Source organism: Cherax quadricarinatus, chromosome 17 (assembly GCF_038502225.1).
Source record: "Cherax quadricarinatus isolate ZL_2023a chromosome 17, ASM3850222v1, whole genome shotgun sequence".
Taxonomy (NCBI): domain Eukaryota; kingdom Metazoa; phylum Arthropoda; class Malacostraca; order Decapoda; family Parastacidae; genus Cherax; species Cherax quadricarinatus.
The window spans coordinates 20,616,795-20,633,068 of record NC_091308.1 but is presented as its reverse complement, the minus strand read 5'-3'; the positions used below and the strand labels follow the sequence as shown (position 1 = coordinate 20,633,068).

General features: G+C 41.4%; 1 protein-coding gene across 4 annotated transcripts in view; it reads left to right on the top strand.

The window, feature by feature from the left end:
• The window catches only part of slx1 (Nuclease slx1), a 46,359-nt gene extending 31,238 nt beyond the window's left edge, over window positions 1-15,121 (top strand). For all 4 annotated transcript variants that reach the window (XM_070085837.1, XM_070085834.1, XM_070085835.1 and 1 more), the window contains exon 6: window positions 14,761-15,121. In XM_070085837.1, the coding sequence (XP_069941938.1) occupies window positions 14,761-14,986 (226 nt within the window). In that variant the 3' untranslated portion in view covers window positions 14,987-15,121. The remainder of the gene's footprint in view (window positions 1-14,760) is intronic.
• The last annotated feature ends 1,153 nt before the right edge of the window (window positions 15,122-16,274 follow it).

Here is a 16,274-nt window from a genome sequence, read left to right as displayed (position 1 = left end):
TGTAAAACAATTACAGGCTTCTGTTTTACACTCACTTGGCAGGGTGGTAGTACTTCCCTTGGCAGTTTCTGTCTCCCAACCTACTACTTAGGAGAAAATAAATAAATTCACCATAATTCATTCAATAGCTGTCTTGTTAAAAGTGTAAAGACATCAGAATTTAAATGAACCCCTGAACTGCAACATCCCTACACCTGAATTATTACAATTGTTTATTATGAAGTTTCTGCACATGCATGTGCACACATGCACACACACATGATGAGGCAGGACTGCAAAGAGACCTGGACAGGCTGGACATGTGGTCCAGCAACTGGCTTCTCGAATTCAATCCAGCCAAATGCAAAGTCATGAAGATTGGGGAGGGGCAAAGAAGACTGCAGACAGAGTATAGGCTAGGTGGACAAAGACTACAGACCTCACTCAGGGAGAAAGACCTTGGGGTGACCATAACACCGAGCACATCACCGGAGGCACACATCAACCAAATAACCGCTGCAGCATACGGGCGCCTGGCAAACCTGAGAATAGCGTTCCGATACCTTAATAAGGAATCGTTCAAGACACTGTACACTGTGTATGTTAGGCCCATACTGGAGTATGCAGCACCAGTCTGGAACCCACACCTGGTCAAGCACATCAAGAAGTTAGAGAAAGTACAAAGGTTTGCAACAAGGCTAGTCCCAGAGCTCAAGGGAATGTTGTACGAGGAAAGGTTAAGGGAAATCGGACTGATGACACTGGAGGACAGAAGGGTCAGGGGAGACATGATAACGACATACAAGATACTGCGGGGAATAGACAAGGTGGACAGAGATAGGATGTTCCAGAGAGGGGACACAGGGACAAGGGGTCACAACTGGAAGCTGAAGACTCAGACGAGTCACAGGGACGTTAGGAAGTATTTCTTCAGTCATAGAGTTGTCAGCAAGTGGAATAGCCTAGCAAGTGAAGTAGTGGAGGCAGGAACCATACATAGTTTTAAGAAGAGGTATGACAAAGCTCAGGAAGCAGAGAGAGAGAGGATCCAGTAGCGATCAGTGAAGAGGCGGGGCCAGGAGCTGAGTCTCGACCCCTGCAACCACAATTAGGTGAGTACAATTAGGTGAGTACACACACACACACACACACACACATTGCCAGACTCACACATACACTCCCCCCCTCCCCCACCGACATCTCACTCCTTCACCTGATCCCTCCCCTCCCTCTTTCACCCTCCCCCTTCCCACCTCTCCCTCCTTCCCCCTCTCCCTCTCCCACTCACCCACTTGCTGCACTCTCCTTCCCACTCCCCCTTCCCACTACTCTCCCACATAGCCACAGTTCCTCCTCTACCTCCCCCACGCCCACACTCTGACATACACAATACTAACCTAACATACAGAATTACATAGGTTTCCCACTCTGAGGCAATCAGGATAAAACAAAAATGGGTTGCCAGAGAGCAACAAGAAAAACCAAGGGACAGGAGGAGGAAACTGCAAAAGAAGATTGGGCAGCAGAGCTCACAAAAAGGGAACATGAATGGGAAAAGAAACTAGAAGAACTTAGCATGAGAATGGAAGAGAGGATAGAGATGGAAAGCAGGAAGTGGGAGGTGCAAGTCAAAGCAGCAGAGGCCAGGATACAGAGTTTAGAAGAGGAACTGAAAAATCTGAAACAGCCTAAAGAACTAAAGAACATTTTGGGATTGACAACAGAGACTGCTACCTCAGTCACAAATAAGGTTACTGTAGGGAAAGAAGGAGCAAAACAGCATGTAGAAGCTCAATCAGTGGAGAATATAGTAAATGAAAGAGCTAAGCTATATGTGGAGGCCCTAACAGACCACAGCAGAGCCCAGGGAAAGCCGAGAAGGGAAAATGACAGGCCACTGAGCCCAAGTACATTAGCTAGTGAAACTGAAGAAAGGAAAGCTGCAATGGAGGAAATCAAATTGAATGAGGGGATACACAGGGATATGCAGTGGGAGAATGAAAGGGTGAGGTCAGTCTTTGTGTATGGGCTCCAGGAAGTTGAAGGGGAAACATATGAAGCCAGAAAACAAGGGGAAAAAAAGCAATTGAAAGCATCATGAAAGCAATAGAAGACGACATGACCCAGCTGGAAAATTTTCGGAGAATAGGGGGGTATGTAAAAAAAAGAACCCGGCCAGTGAAAGTGACCTTCAAGGCAGAATCGACTCGGAACAGGATCCTGCAGGAGAAAGCACAATTAAGGGACATGCCGGCATACAGGAAGGTGTATTTCGACCGCGACAGAACACAAGCAGAAAGGCAGAAACAGAGAGAGATGGTACAAAGGCGAAAGGAGGAAAGAGAGGGGATGGAGAAGACAGGAGATCCCAGACACAGGAAGATCAAATACAGCCTCCCTCACAACTTCCTATAGAAGCCTCCCAACCAGGTCAACCCCAGTGCAACCAAACACTCTAAACCAAAACACCCATGCCACATCCAATGCCCCCACCCACTGCATTACAAACTCCACCCCCACAGCAACCACCCATAGTTCCTTATCAGGTCTCCCACTTCCCCAACCCCAATACACCTCCCAGACCACAATCTTAGAAAAGAAGTTGAAGGTGTGGTATACAAATGCAGATGGAATAACAAATAAGTATGAGGAGTGGCACGAAAGAATCAAGGAGACATCCCCAGACATAATAGCACTCACAGAAACAAAACTCACCAGAATAATAACAGATTCAATCTTTCCAACCGGATATCAAATCCTCAGGAAAGACAGAGGGAGGAGAGGGGGAGGAGGAGTTGCACTGCTTATTAAAAACCAGTGGGGGTTTGAGAAAATGGAAGGAATGGATGGCATGGGCGAAAGGGACTACTTAGTAGGAACAATCCAGTCTGAGGGACATAAGGTGATAATTGCAGTAATGTACAACCCACCACAGAACTGCAGGAGGCCAAGAGAAGAATACGATGAGAGCAACAGAGCAATGGTCGACACACTAGCCGAGGTGGCCAGGAGAGCACACATGGGGGGAGCAAAGTTACTAGTTATGGGTGATTTCAATCACAAGGAGATTGACTGGGAAAACCTGGAGCCCCATGGGGGTCCCAAAACATGGAGAGCCAAGATGATGGATGTGGTACTGGAAAACCTCATGCATCAACATGTTAGAGACACTACCAGAGAGAGAGGAGAGGATGAACCAGCAAGACTGGACCTTGTATTCACCTTGAGTAGTTCGGACATCGAGGATATCATGTATGAAAGGCCCCTGGGAGCTAGTGATCATGTGGTTCTGTGCTTCGACTACATAGTTGAGCTCCAAGTGGAGAGAGCAGCAGGAATAGGGTGGGAAAAACCAAACTACAAAAGGGGGAACTACTCAGGCTTGAGGAACTTCTTTCAAGACATTCAGTGGGAGAGGGAACTGACAGGAAAACCAGTACAAGAAATGATGGACTATGTGGCAACAAAATGCAAGGAGGCAGAGGAGAGGTTTGTTCCCAAGGGAAACAGAAATAATGGGAAGAACAGAACGAGTCCTTGGTTCACCCAAAGGTGTAGGGAGGCAAAAACTAGGTGTACTAGAGAATGGAAAAGGTACAGAAGACAGAGAACTCAGGAAAATAAAGAGATTAGCCGAAGAGCCAGAAACGAATATGCACAGATAAGAAGCGAGGCTCAGCGGCAATACGAAAATGACATAGCATCGAAAGTCAAGACTGACCCGAAGCTGTTGTACAGCCACATCAGGAGGAAAACAACAGTCAAGGACCAGGTAATCAGACTGAGGAAGAGTGATGGGGAATTCACAAGAAACGACCAGGAGGTATGTCAGGAGCTCAACACAAGATTTAAAGAAGTATTTACAGTGGAAACCAGTAGGACTCCAGGAAATCAGAGCAGGGGGGTGCACCAGCAAGTGCTGGATGAGGTACATATAATCAAGGAGGAGGTGAAGAAGCTGCTATGCGAACTTGACACCTCAAAGGCGGTGGGACCAGACAACATCTCTCCGTGGGTCCTTAAAGAGGGAGCAGAGACATTGTGTGTACCATTAACAAAGATCTTCAACACATCATTTGAAACTGGGCAACTCCCAGAGGTAAGATGGCAAATGTAGTCCCAATTTTTAAAAAGGGAGACAGACATGAGGCACTAAACTACAGACCTGTATCACTAACGTGTATAGTATGCAAGGTCATGGAGAAGATCATCAGGAGGAGAGTGGTGGAGCACCTGGAAAGAAACAAGTGTATAATTGACAACCAGCATGGTTTCAGGGAGGGAAAATCCTGTGTCACAAACCTATTAGTTTTATGACAAGGTGACAGAAGTAAGACAAGAGAGAGAGGGGTGGATCGACTGCATTTTTTTGGACTGCAAGAAGGCCTTCGACACAGTTCCTCACAAAAGGTTACTGCAAAAGCTAGAGGATCAGGCACACATAACAGGAAAGGCACTGCAATGGATAAGAGAATACCTTACAGGGAGGCAACAACGAGTCATGGTGCGTGACGAGGTGTCAAAGTGGGTGCCTGTGACAAGCGGGGTTCCACAGGGGTCAGTCCTAGGACCTGCGCTGTTCTTGGTATATGTGAATGACATAACGGAAGGGATAGACTCAGAAGTGTCCTTGTTTGCGGACGATGTGAAGTTAATGAGAAGAATCAAATCGGATGAGGATCAGGCAGGACTACAAAGAGACCTGGACAGGCTACAAGCCTGGTCCAGCAACTGGCTCCTTGAGTTTAACCCCGCCAAATGCAAAGTCATGAAGATTGGGGAAGGGCAAAGAAGACTGCAGATACAATATAGTTTAGATGGCCAAAGTCTGCAAACCTCACTCAAGGAAAAAGATCTGGGGGTGAGTATAACACCGAGCATATCTCCTGAGGCGCACATCAATCAGATAACTGCTGCAGCATACGGGCGCCTGGCAAACCTACGGATAGCGTTCCGATACCTCAGTAAGGAGTCGTTCAAGACTCTGTATACCATTTACGTCAGGCCCATACTGGAGTATGCAGCACCAGTTTGGAATCCACACCTAGTCAAGCATGTCAAGAAATTAGAGAAAGTGCAAAGGTTTGCAACAAGACTAGTCCCAGAGCTACGGGGATTGTCCTATGAAGAAAGGTTGAGGGAAATCAGCCTGACGACACTGGAGGCCAGGAGGGTCAGGGGAGACATGATAACGAAATATAAAATACTGCGCGGAATAGACAAAGTGGACAAAGACAGGATGTTCCAGAGATCGGACACAGACACAAGAGGTCACAATTGGAAGTTGAAGACTCAGATGAATCAAAGGGATGTTAGGAAGTATTTCTTCAGTCATAGAGTAGTCAAGCCGTAGAATAGCCTAGAAAGTGAAGTAGTGGAGTCAGGAACCATACATAGTTTTAAGGCAAGGTATGATACAGCTCATGGAGCAGGGAGAGAGAGGACCTAGTAGCAATCAGTGAAGAGGCGGGGCCAGGAGCTATGACTCGACCCCTGCAACCACAAATAGGTGAGTACACCTACCATCCGACTTACGACTTGCTCGACTTACGACCACTCGACTTACGACCGTGTTTTTTATGCCAAATTTCTGGGAAATAAACAACTATTTGTGTTGTACACAGTGTTTATCCTAAACCTTACAGTATAAAATACAGTACTAACAACATAAAAAGTAAAGTAAAACATGAAATAACAAAATAAAACAATAAAATAAAGTCATTACAAAAATGTTTTGTTGATATTCAGTAGTAAAGTTCGACTTACGACCATTTCGACTTACGACTGGTTTCTCGGAACCGAACTCGGTCGTAAGTCGGATGGTAGGTGTGTGTGTGTGTGTGTGTGTGTGTGTGTGTGTGTGTGTGTGTGTGTGTGTGTGTGTGTGTGTGTGTGTGTGTGTGTGTGTGTGTGTGTGTGTTTTTATATATATATTTATATATATATATATATATATATATATATATATATATATATATATATATATATATATATTTCTTTCAACACACCAGCCATATCCCACCGAGGCGGGGTGGCCCAGAAGGAAAAACGAAAGTTTCTCCATGGGGAAGTGGAACAGAATTCTTCCTTCGTAAGCCATGCGTGTCGTAAGAGGCGACTAAAATGCCGGGAGCAAGGGGCTAGTAACCCCTTCTCCTGTATATATTACTAAATTTGAAAGAATATATATATATATATATTTTTTTTTTTTTTTCTTTTTTTTCAACAAGTCGGCCGTCTCCCACCGAGGCAGGGTGACCCAAAAAAGAAAGAAAATATATATATATATATATATATATATATATATATATATATATATATATATATATATATATATATATATATAAAATATATAGGTGGTAGTAGGTTGGTAGACAGCAACCACCCAGGGAAGTACTACCGTCCTGCCAGATGACTGAAACAGAAACCTGTAACTGTTTTGCATGATGGTAGGATTGCTGGTTTCTTTTTCTGTCTCATAAACACGCTAGATAACAGGGATATCTTGCTACTCCTACTTACACTTTGGTCACACTTCACAGACACGCACATGCATATATATATACATACATCTAGGTTTTTCTCCTTTTTCTAAATAGCTCTTGTTCTTTATTTCTTATATTGTCCATGGGGAAGTGGAAAAGAATCTTTCCTCTGTAAGCCATGCGTGTCGTATGAGGTGACTAAAATGCCGGGAGCGATGGGCTAGTAACCCCCTTCTCCTGTAGACATTTACTATAAAAGAGAAGAAAAACTTTATAAAACTGGGATGCTTGAATGTGCATGGATGTAGTGCAGATCACAAGAAACAGATGATTGCTGATGTTATAAATGAAAAGTAGTTGGATGTCCTGGCCCTAAGCGAAACAAAGCTGAAGGGGGTAGGGGAGTTTCGGTGTGGGGGAAATAAATGGGATTAAATCTGGAGTATCTGAGAGAGTTAAAGCTAAGGAATGGGTAGCAGTAATGTTGAAGGATCAGTTATGGAAGGAGAAAAGAATATGAATGTGTAAATTCAAGGATTATGTGGATTAAAGGAAAGGTTGGATGCGAAAAGTGGGTCATAATAAGCGTGTATGCACCTGGAGAAGAGAGGAATGTTGAGGAGAGAGAGAGATTTTGGGAGATGTTAAGTGAATGTATAGGAACCTTTGAACCAAGTGAGAGAGTAATTGTGGTAGAGGACCTGAATGCTAAAGTAAGAGAAACTTTTAGAGAGGGTGTGGTAGGTAAGTTTGGGGTGCCAGGTGTAAATGATAATGGGAGCCCTTTGATTGAACTTTGTATAGAAAGGGGTGTAGTTATAGGTAATACATATTTTAAGAAAAAGAGGATAAATAAGTATACAAGATATGATGTAGGGCAAAATGACAGTAGTTTGTTGGATTATGTATTGGTAGATAAAAGACTGTTGAGTAGACTTCAGGATGTACATGTTTATAGAGAGGCCACAGATATATCAGATCTCATTTTTAGCTGTAGCTACACTGAGAGTAAAAGGTAGATGGGATACAAGGAGAATAGAAGCATCAGGGAAGAGAGAGGTGAAGGTTTATAAACTAAAAGAGGAGGCAGTTAGGGTAAGATATAAACAGCTATTGGAGGATAGATGGGCTAATGAGAGCATAGGCAATGGGGTCGAAGAGGTATGGGGTAGGTTTAAAAATGTAGTGTTAGAGTGTTCAGCAGAAGTTTGTGGTTACAGGAAAGTGGGTGCGGGAGGGAAGAGGAGCGATTGGTGGAATGATGATGTAAAGAGAGTAGTAAGGGAGAAAAAGTTAGCATATGAGAAGTTTTTACAAAGTAGAAGTGATGCAAGGAGGGAAGAGTATATGGAGAAAAAGAGAGAGGTTAAGAGAGTGGTGAAGCAATGTAAAAAGAGCAAATGAGAGAGTGGGTGAGATGTTATCAACAAATTTTGTTGAAAATAAGAAAAAGTTTTGGAGTGAGATTAACAAGTTGAGGAAGCCTAGAGAATAAATGGATTTGTCAGTTAAAAATAGGAGAGGAGAGTTATTAAATGGTATTGGGAAGATGGAAGGAATATTTTGAGGAATTGTTAAATGTTGATGAAGATAGGGAAGCTGTGATTTCGTGTATAGGGCAAGGAGGAATAACATCTTGTAGGAGTGAGGAAGAGCCAGTTGTGAGTGTGGGGGAAGTTCGTGAGGCAGTAGGTAAAATGAAAGGGGGTAAGGCAGCCGGGATTGATGGGATAAAGATAGAAATGTTGAAAGCAGGTGGGGATATAGTTTTGGAGTGGTTGGTGCAATTATTTAATAAATGTATGGAAGAGGGTAAGGTACCTAGGGATTGGCAGAGAGCATGCATAGTTCCTTTGTATAAAGGCAAAGGGGACAAAAGAGAGTGCAAAAATTATAGGGGGATAGGTCTGTTGAGTATACCTGGTAAAGTGTATGGTAGAGTTATTATTGAAAGAATTAAGAGTAAGATGGAGAATAGGATAGCAGATGAACACGGAGGCTTTAGGAAAGGTAGGGGGTGTGTGGACCAGGTGTTTACAGTTAAACATATAAGTGAACAGTATTTAGATAAGGCCAAAGATGTTTTTGTGGCATTTATGGATTTGGAAAAGGCGTATGACAGGGTGGATAGGGGGGCAATGTGGCAGATGTTGCAGGTGTATGGTGTAGGAGGAAGGTTACTGAAAGCAGTGAAGAGTTTTTACGAGGATAGTGAGGCTCAAGTTAGAGTATGTAGGAAAGAGGGAAATTATTTCCCAGAAAAAGTAGGCCTTAGACAAGGATGTGTGATGTCACCATGGTTGTTAAATATATTTATAGATGGGGTTGTAAGAGAAGTAAATGCAAGGGTCTTGGCAAGAGGCGTGGAGTTAAAAGATAAAGAATCACACATAAAGTGGGAGTTGTCACAGTTGCTCTTTGCTGATGACACTGTGCTCTTGGGAGATTCTGAAGAGAAGTTGCAGAGGTTGGTGGATGAATTTGGTAGGGTATGCAAAAGAAGAAAATTAAAAGTGAATACAGGAAAGAGTAAGGTTATGAGGATAAAAAGATTAGGTGATGAAAGATTGGATATCAGATTGGAGGGAGAGAGTATGGAGGAGGTGAATGTATTCAGATATTTGGGAGTGGACATGTCAGTGGATGGGTCTATGAAAGATGAGGTGAATCATAAAATTGATGAGGGGAAAAGGGTGAGCAGTGCACTTAGGAGTCTGTGGAGACAAAGAACTTTGTCCTTGGAGGCAAAGAGGGGAATGTATGAGAGTATAGTTTTACCAACGCTCTTATATGGGTATGAAGCATGGGTGATGAATGTTGCAGCGAGGAGAAGGCTGGAGGCAGTGAAGATGTCATGTCTGAGGGCAATGCATGGTGTGAATATAATGCAGAGAATTCGTAGTTTGGAAGTTAGGAGGAGGTGCGGGATTATCAAAACTGTTGTCCAGAGGGCTGAGGAAGGGTTGTTGAGGTGGTTCGGACATGTAGAGAGAATGGAGCGAAACAGAATGACTTCAAGAGTGTATCAGTCTGTAGTGGAAGGAAGGCCGGATAGGGGTCGGCCTAGGAAAGGTTGGAGGGAGGGGGTAAAGGAGGTTTTGTGTGCGAGGGGCTTGGACTTCCAGCGGGCATGCGTGAGCGTGTTTGATAGGAGTGAATGGAGACAAATGGTTTTTAATACTTGACGTGCTGTTGGAGTGTGAGCAAAGTAACATTCATGAAGGGATTCAGGGAAACCGGCAGGCCGGACTTGAGTCCTGGAGATGGGAAGTACAGTGCCTGCACTCTGAAGGAGGGGTGTTAATGTTGCAGTTTAAAAACTGTAGTGTAAAGCACCCTTCTGGCAAGACAGTGATGGAGTGAATGATGGTGAAAGTTTTTCTTTTTCGGGCCACCCTGCCTTGGTGGGAATCAGCCAGTTAATAAAAAACAATAAAAAAATATATAATATATATTTATTTATATATATAGATATATATAATATATATATATATATATATATATATATATATATATATATATATATATATATATATATATATATATATATATATATTATTATTTTTCTATTATCACACTGGCCGATTCCCACCAAGGCAGGGTGGCCTGAAAATAAAAAACTTTCACCATCACACACATATATATATATATATATATATATATATATATATATATATATATATATATATATATATATATATATACACACACACACATATACATACACCTACCATCCGACTTACAACCGAGCTTGGTTCTGACCAACCGGTCATAAGTCAAAATGGACGTAAGTCGAACTTTACTAATGAATATCAACATCACATTTTTGTAATGACTTTATTTTATTGCTTTATTTTGGTATTTCATTTTTTACTTTACTTTTTATGCTGTTAGTACTGTATTTTATACTGTAAGGTTTAGGATAAACACTGTGTACAACACAAAAAAACACGGTCGTAAGTCGAGTGGTCGTATGTCAGCGGGTAGTAAGTCGGATGGTAGGTGTATATTTTTAATGCATTGGCTGTTTCCCAACGAGGCAGGGTGACCCAAGAAGAAAGAAAAACTTAAATCATTCAACACTTTCACCATCATTCATACATAATCAGTCTTTGCAAAGATATTTTATATATACAGTGGATCCCCGACTTATGATCAGCTCCCAACTCGAACAATTATGTAAGTGTATTTTTGTAAGTGCTTTTGTAAGTGTATTTTTGGGGGTCTGAAACAGACTAATCTAATTTACAATATTCCTTATGGGAGCAAATTCGTTCCGTAACGGCACCTGAACAGCCTTCTGGAACGAATTAACATCGTATGTCGGGGGTCCACTGTACTCTGATAATTATACTTATGTGTACCTCTACCTAAATAAACTTACACACTGTGCTGGCATGCAGGTACACATTAAAATCACTAAGAGTGTCTTATTAGTCTTGAAGACGCTATATTAGTAATGATAATATTACGCAATAATAATCACTTGAGGTGCATTAAGTGTCATATATTACATTAATATTGACATTTTCATTATTCAATCTATGACATTTTTCAAAATTATATAATAAACACTCTACGTAATATATAAACACCAAAGAAAATGCGTGCACGGTAGTATTACTGGGGTAACTAGAAAATTATTCCTTTCGTATGCCTTCACTCAAAGCGTCATTCCTTCTAAAAATAGTGTGTTACATGACAACATAGAGACAACCTGTACACAATGTAAGGTGTTTGTATTATGGTATAAGCTTCACAAACATGGAAATGAATGTGTATCAACCATAACCAAATGTGTTCGTCAGCTTGTTTACAGATTCCGGGTCTCTGCCCTCTCTCATTTACTCGTTCTCTCTCTTGTTTATTTGTTGTATCTCGTTTACTCACTTCTCACCCTACATTAAGATTACAAATATTTTAAGGAAAGTAATGAGCGTACTGTATATGCAATTTAACGCTGTAGGGCGCTTTAAATGTCGTAGTACAGTGGACCCTCGCCTAACGCTATTAATCCGCTCCTGAGAGTCCAATGTTAGGCAAAATTATCGTTAGGCAAATTAATTTTCCCCATAAGAAATAATGGAAATCAAATTAATCCATTCCTGACACCCCAAAGTATGAACAAAAAAAAATTTTTACCACATGAAATATTAATTTTAATACACACAAACTGAAGAAGACATGCACAGTTACATGACACTTACCTTTATTGAAGATCTAGTGATGATTGATGGGATGGGAGGAGGGGAGACTGTGGATGGTGTTAATGTTTAGAAGGGGAATCCCCTTCTATTAGGACTTGAGGTGACAAGTCCTTTTCCGGGGTTACTTCCCTTCTTCTTTTAATGCCACTAAGACCAGCTTGAGAGTCACTGGACCTCTGTCGCACAACATATATGTCCATAGAGGCCTGTACCTCCCGTTCCTTTATGACATTCCTAAAGTGTTTTACAACATTGTCAGTGTAATAGTCACCAGCACAGCTTGCAATAGCTGTGTGAGGGTAATTTTCATCAAAAAAGGTTTGCACTTTAAGCCACATTGCATACATTTCCTTAATCTTTGAAGTAGGCAACTTCTTCAATTTCTCTATCCCCTCCTCTGAAGCAGTTTCCTCAGGTGTGGCCTCTTGCTGTTGAAGATGATCTAACAGCTCATCAGTGGTTAGTTCTTCATTGTCCTCCTCTGCCAACTCTTCCACATCCTCCCCACTAACCTCCAACCCCAAGGACTTCCCCAATGCCACAATGGCTTCCTCAACTGGCATAGGATTCCCAGGGTTAGCCTCAAACCCTTCAAAATCCCTTTTGTCTACACATTCTGGCCACAGTTTCTTCCAAGCAGAGTTCAAGGTCCTCTTAGTCACTTCCTCCCAAGCCTTACCTATAATGTTTACACAATTGAGGATGCTAAAGTGATCTCTCCAAAACTCTCTTAGAGTCAATTGAGTTTGAGGTCACTACAAAGCACCTTTCAAACATAGCTTTTGTGTACAGTTTCTTGAAGTTGGAAATGAACTGCTGGTCCATGGGCTGCAGGAGAGGAGTGGTATTAGGAGGCAAAAACTTGACCTTAATGAAGCTCATTTCCGCAGAAAGTCGCTCTGCCACGTCTGAAGGATGACCAGGACCATTGTCTAATACCAGGAGGCACTTAAGGTCTAATTTCTTTTCAATTAGGTAATTTTTCACAGTGGGGGCAAATGCATGGTGTAACCAGTCATAGAAAAAGTCCCTAGTGACCCATGCCTTACTGTTTGCCCTCCACAGCACACAAATTAGCCTTGAGGACATTGTTTTTCCTGAACACTCTGGGAGTTTCAGAGTGATACACCAACAAAGGCTTCACTTTGCAATCACCACTAGCATTGGCACACATCAACAGAGTAAGCCTGTCTTTCATAGGCTTATGTCCTGGGAGTGCCTTTTCCTCCTGAGTAATGTAGGTCCTGTTTGGCATTTTCTTCCAAAACAGGCCTGTTTTGTCACAATTAAACACATGTTCAGGTTTCAGTCCTTCACTGTCTATGTACTCCTTGTCAGTTCGGACCGCTTTGCGGTCCGAACTGACAGCCTCACCATGCCTTATCACACTATGTATGCCACTACAGTTCTTAAATCTCTCAAACCAACCTTTGCTGGCCTTAAATTCACTCACATCACCACTAGTTGCAGGCATTTTTCTAATTAAATTGTCATGCAACTTCCTACCCTTTTCATATATGATCGCTTGAGAGATGCTATCTCCTGCTATCTGTTTTTCGTTTATCCACACCAATAACAGTCTCTCAACATCTTCTATCACTTGTGATCTCTGTTTCAAAAACAAAGTTGCACCTTTGGCAAGAACAGCTTCCTTGATTGCCGTTTTCTTGGCCACAATAGTAGCGATGGTTGATTGGGGTTTTGTGTACAGCCTGGCCAGCTTGGAGACATGCACTCCACTTTCATACTAAGCAGTGATCTCTTTCTTCATATCCATAGTAATTCTCACCCTTTTTGCTGTAGGGTTGGCACTAGAAGCTTTCTTGGCACCCATGGTGACTTATTTTGCAGGTGCAATCACTAAAAAGGCTGTGATTGAACATTAAAATGGTATAAAATACCGACAGGTTGTTAGGTAAGACACATATGCAACAGTTAGGTATCTTTATTATGAAACGTTTCGCCTACACAGTAGGCTTCTTCAGTCAAGTACAGAAAAGTTGATAGAAGCAGAAGATACTTGAAGACGATGTAATCAGTCCATCACCCTTAAAGTTTTGAGGTGGTCAGTCCCTCAGTCTGGAGAAGAGCATTGTTCCATAGTATGAAACAATATTGTTTCATACTGTTTCATACTGTTTCATACTATATCATACTATATCATAATATTTCATACTGTATCATAATATTGTTTCATACTATGGAACAATGCTCTTCTCCAGACTGAGGGACTGACCACCTCAAAACTTTAAGGGTGATGGACTGATTACATCGTCTTCAAGTATCTTCTGCTTCTATCAACTTTTCTGTACTTGACTGAAGAAGCCTACTGTGTAGGCGAAACATTTCATAATAAAGATACCTAACTGTTGCATATGTGTCTTACCTAACAACAAAGGCTGTGATAATATGAAATGTTCCGATTGTATGCTTGGAAGCGACCGCGGTGGCTGGCTTGTAAACACTGGCACCCACGGAACAAGTGAGGCGGGCTCAGGCCGCACGTGGATGAGTTTCGAACGAATCGCGTTGAGCGAGTTTTTTAGTGCTAGCCGAGGCAAAATTTTTGCATTAAAATGTATCGCTAGGCAGATTTAACGTTATGCGATGCGTTAGTTAGGCGAGGGTCCACTGTATATTACGTGTGGGTGAGGTGGCCAAAAGGGCTACCATACCTCCCACACCTGACTTCCTACAAATACTACTCACCTCACACCCCACATTAAGGCCACAAATGTTTTACGGTAAGTAATGAGTGTACTGTGTGTGTGTGTATTTTACTTTTTATTGTTTTTAATGCCTAGTTCTATTGCTAACTTAATATATATTAGTGTAAACTTGTTATCTGGCATTTATATACATTTATATTTGAAAATATGGCATTCTGCTTTCTGGCAATGTCTGCTTTCTGTGAGTAGCCTGGAACCTAATCTGCCATGTAGGTGGGGCCCTACTGTATATATTTATTAATTGCAAACATTAATATCCTTATGAAGGGAATTTCTTAGGAAAACTAATTGTAAAATTAGGATTAGTTATATAGTTAAATGCAAAATTATGTGAAAAATCATACTTTTTTAACTTCCCAGATGTCTGTCATCATCATGCCCACTGATTGCCCACATCAGATGCCTTGCAAGCCACATGCTGCAGAGAGAGCTGCCTGGAACAATATTGCCCTTAGAAGGTTCTTGCCCTAGTTGTGGCATCACTATGTTATGGGGAGACTTGGTGAGGTTGAAGCGAGGCTGTTACCAACTTACAGAAGACGTGAAAGATGAACATTGGGCTGAAGCTCTTTCTCAAATTACTTGATGTCTGATTTTTTCCTAAATCATCTTTTCCTATAGAGCAAAAATTTCTTAATTGCTGCATAACTTTTGCAGCTGACAAATAAATTTTGAACATTGTTTCAGTTACCAAATAAGAAATAAAGTAGATCTTTTTCAATATGTATTTGCCCTGGATTACCCTTGAATAATAATAGTAATATGTAACTTTTCCAGGAATAATAAATAATAAAGGCAGTGTAATAATCTATATGAGTGCACTTGTTGTAATATTTCTTACATAATTGATAAACAAAATATACTTACCTAAAATTCAAAAATAACATATATTGTTTATAACTTGTAAAATATTACTGGGGTGTGCTTCAGTAAGATTCATACATATTTTTATTTTAAAAGGGAAGCCAATGTAAGGTAGAGGTACACCACTCTGTGCAATACTGCATACTAAATATGAAATTTATTTAATTAAAAGATTTGCCATATTGTAGTAGGTGGTGGATATTAGAAGCTAATGGTATATCCTATAATTTTTGCCTATTCTTTTTTGTGGAACATAACAGATTTTCTAAATGAAAACATCTTTTGAGCAGTGACATAGAAGTACATGCAAGATTTAGTATTGGATTATAACAAAGGTGGCTAATTTCAGGAAATACAACTTCTCATGTGTAACTCTGAGTGGATTTTTTAAAGATCAAAAAAATATTCTACAGCAGATTCTGTCCTAAAGTAGTGTCAGAAAGCATACCTGTGATAATATATATTAATAAATACTTTTTTCCTTTTGTAATTTGTAAGTCCTGATTCTTAATCAATAATAATCCCATAATAAAAATAGTTTTAATCTACCTGGAATATACCTGAAGAGGGTTTCAGGGATCAACTCCCTCATGGCCCAGTCTGTGACCAGGCCTCGTGGTGGATCAGAGCCTGATCAACCAGGCTGTTACTGCTGGCTGCATGTAAACTGATGTATGAACCACAGCCCAGCCAGTCAGGTACTGACTTTAGGTGCCTGTCCAGTGCCTTCTTGAAGACAGCCAGGGGTCTATTTGTATTCCCCCTTTATGTATGCTGGGAAGTAGTTAAACAGTCTTGGGCCCCAGACACTTATTGTGTTCTCTCTTAGCGCACTCGTGGTGCCCCTGCTTTTCATTGGGGGATGTTGCATCCCCTGCCCAGTCTTTCGCTTTCATAGGGAGTGATTTTCATATGCAAATTTGGGACTAGTCCCTCTAGGATTTTCCAAGAGTATATTATCATGTATCTTTCTTGCCTGCATTCCAGGGAGTACAGATCAAGGGACTTAA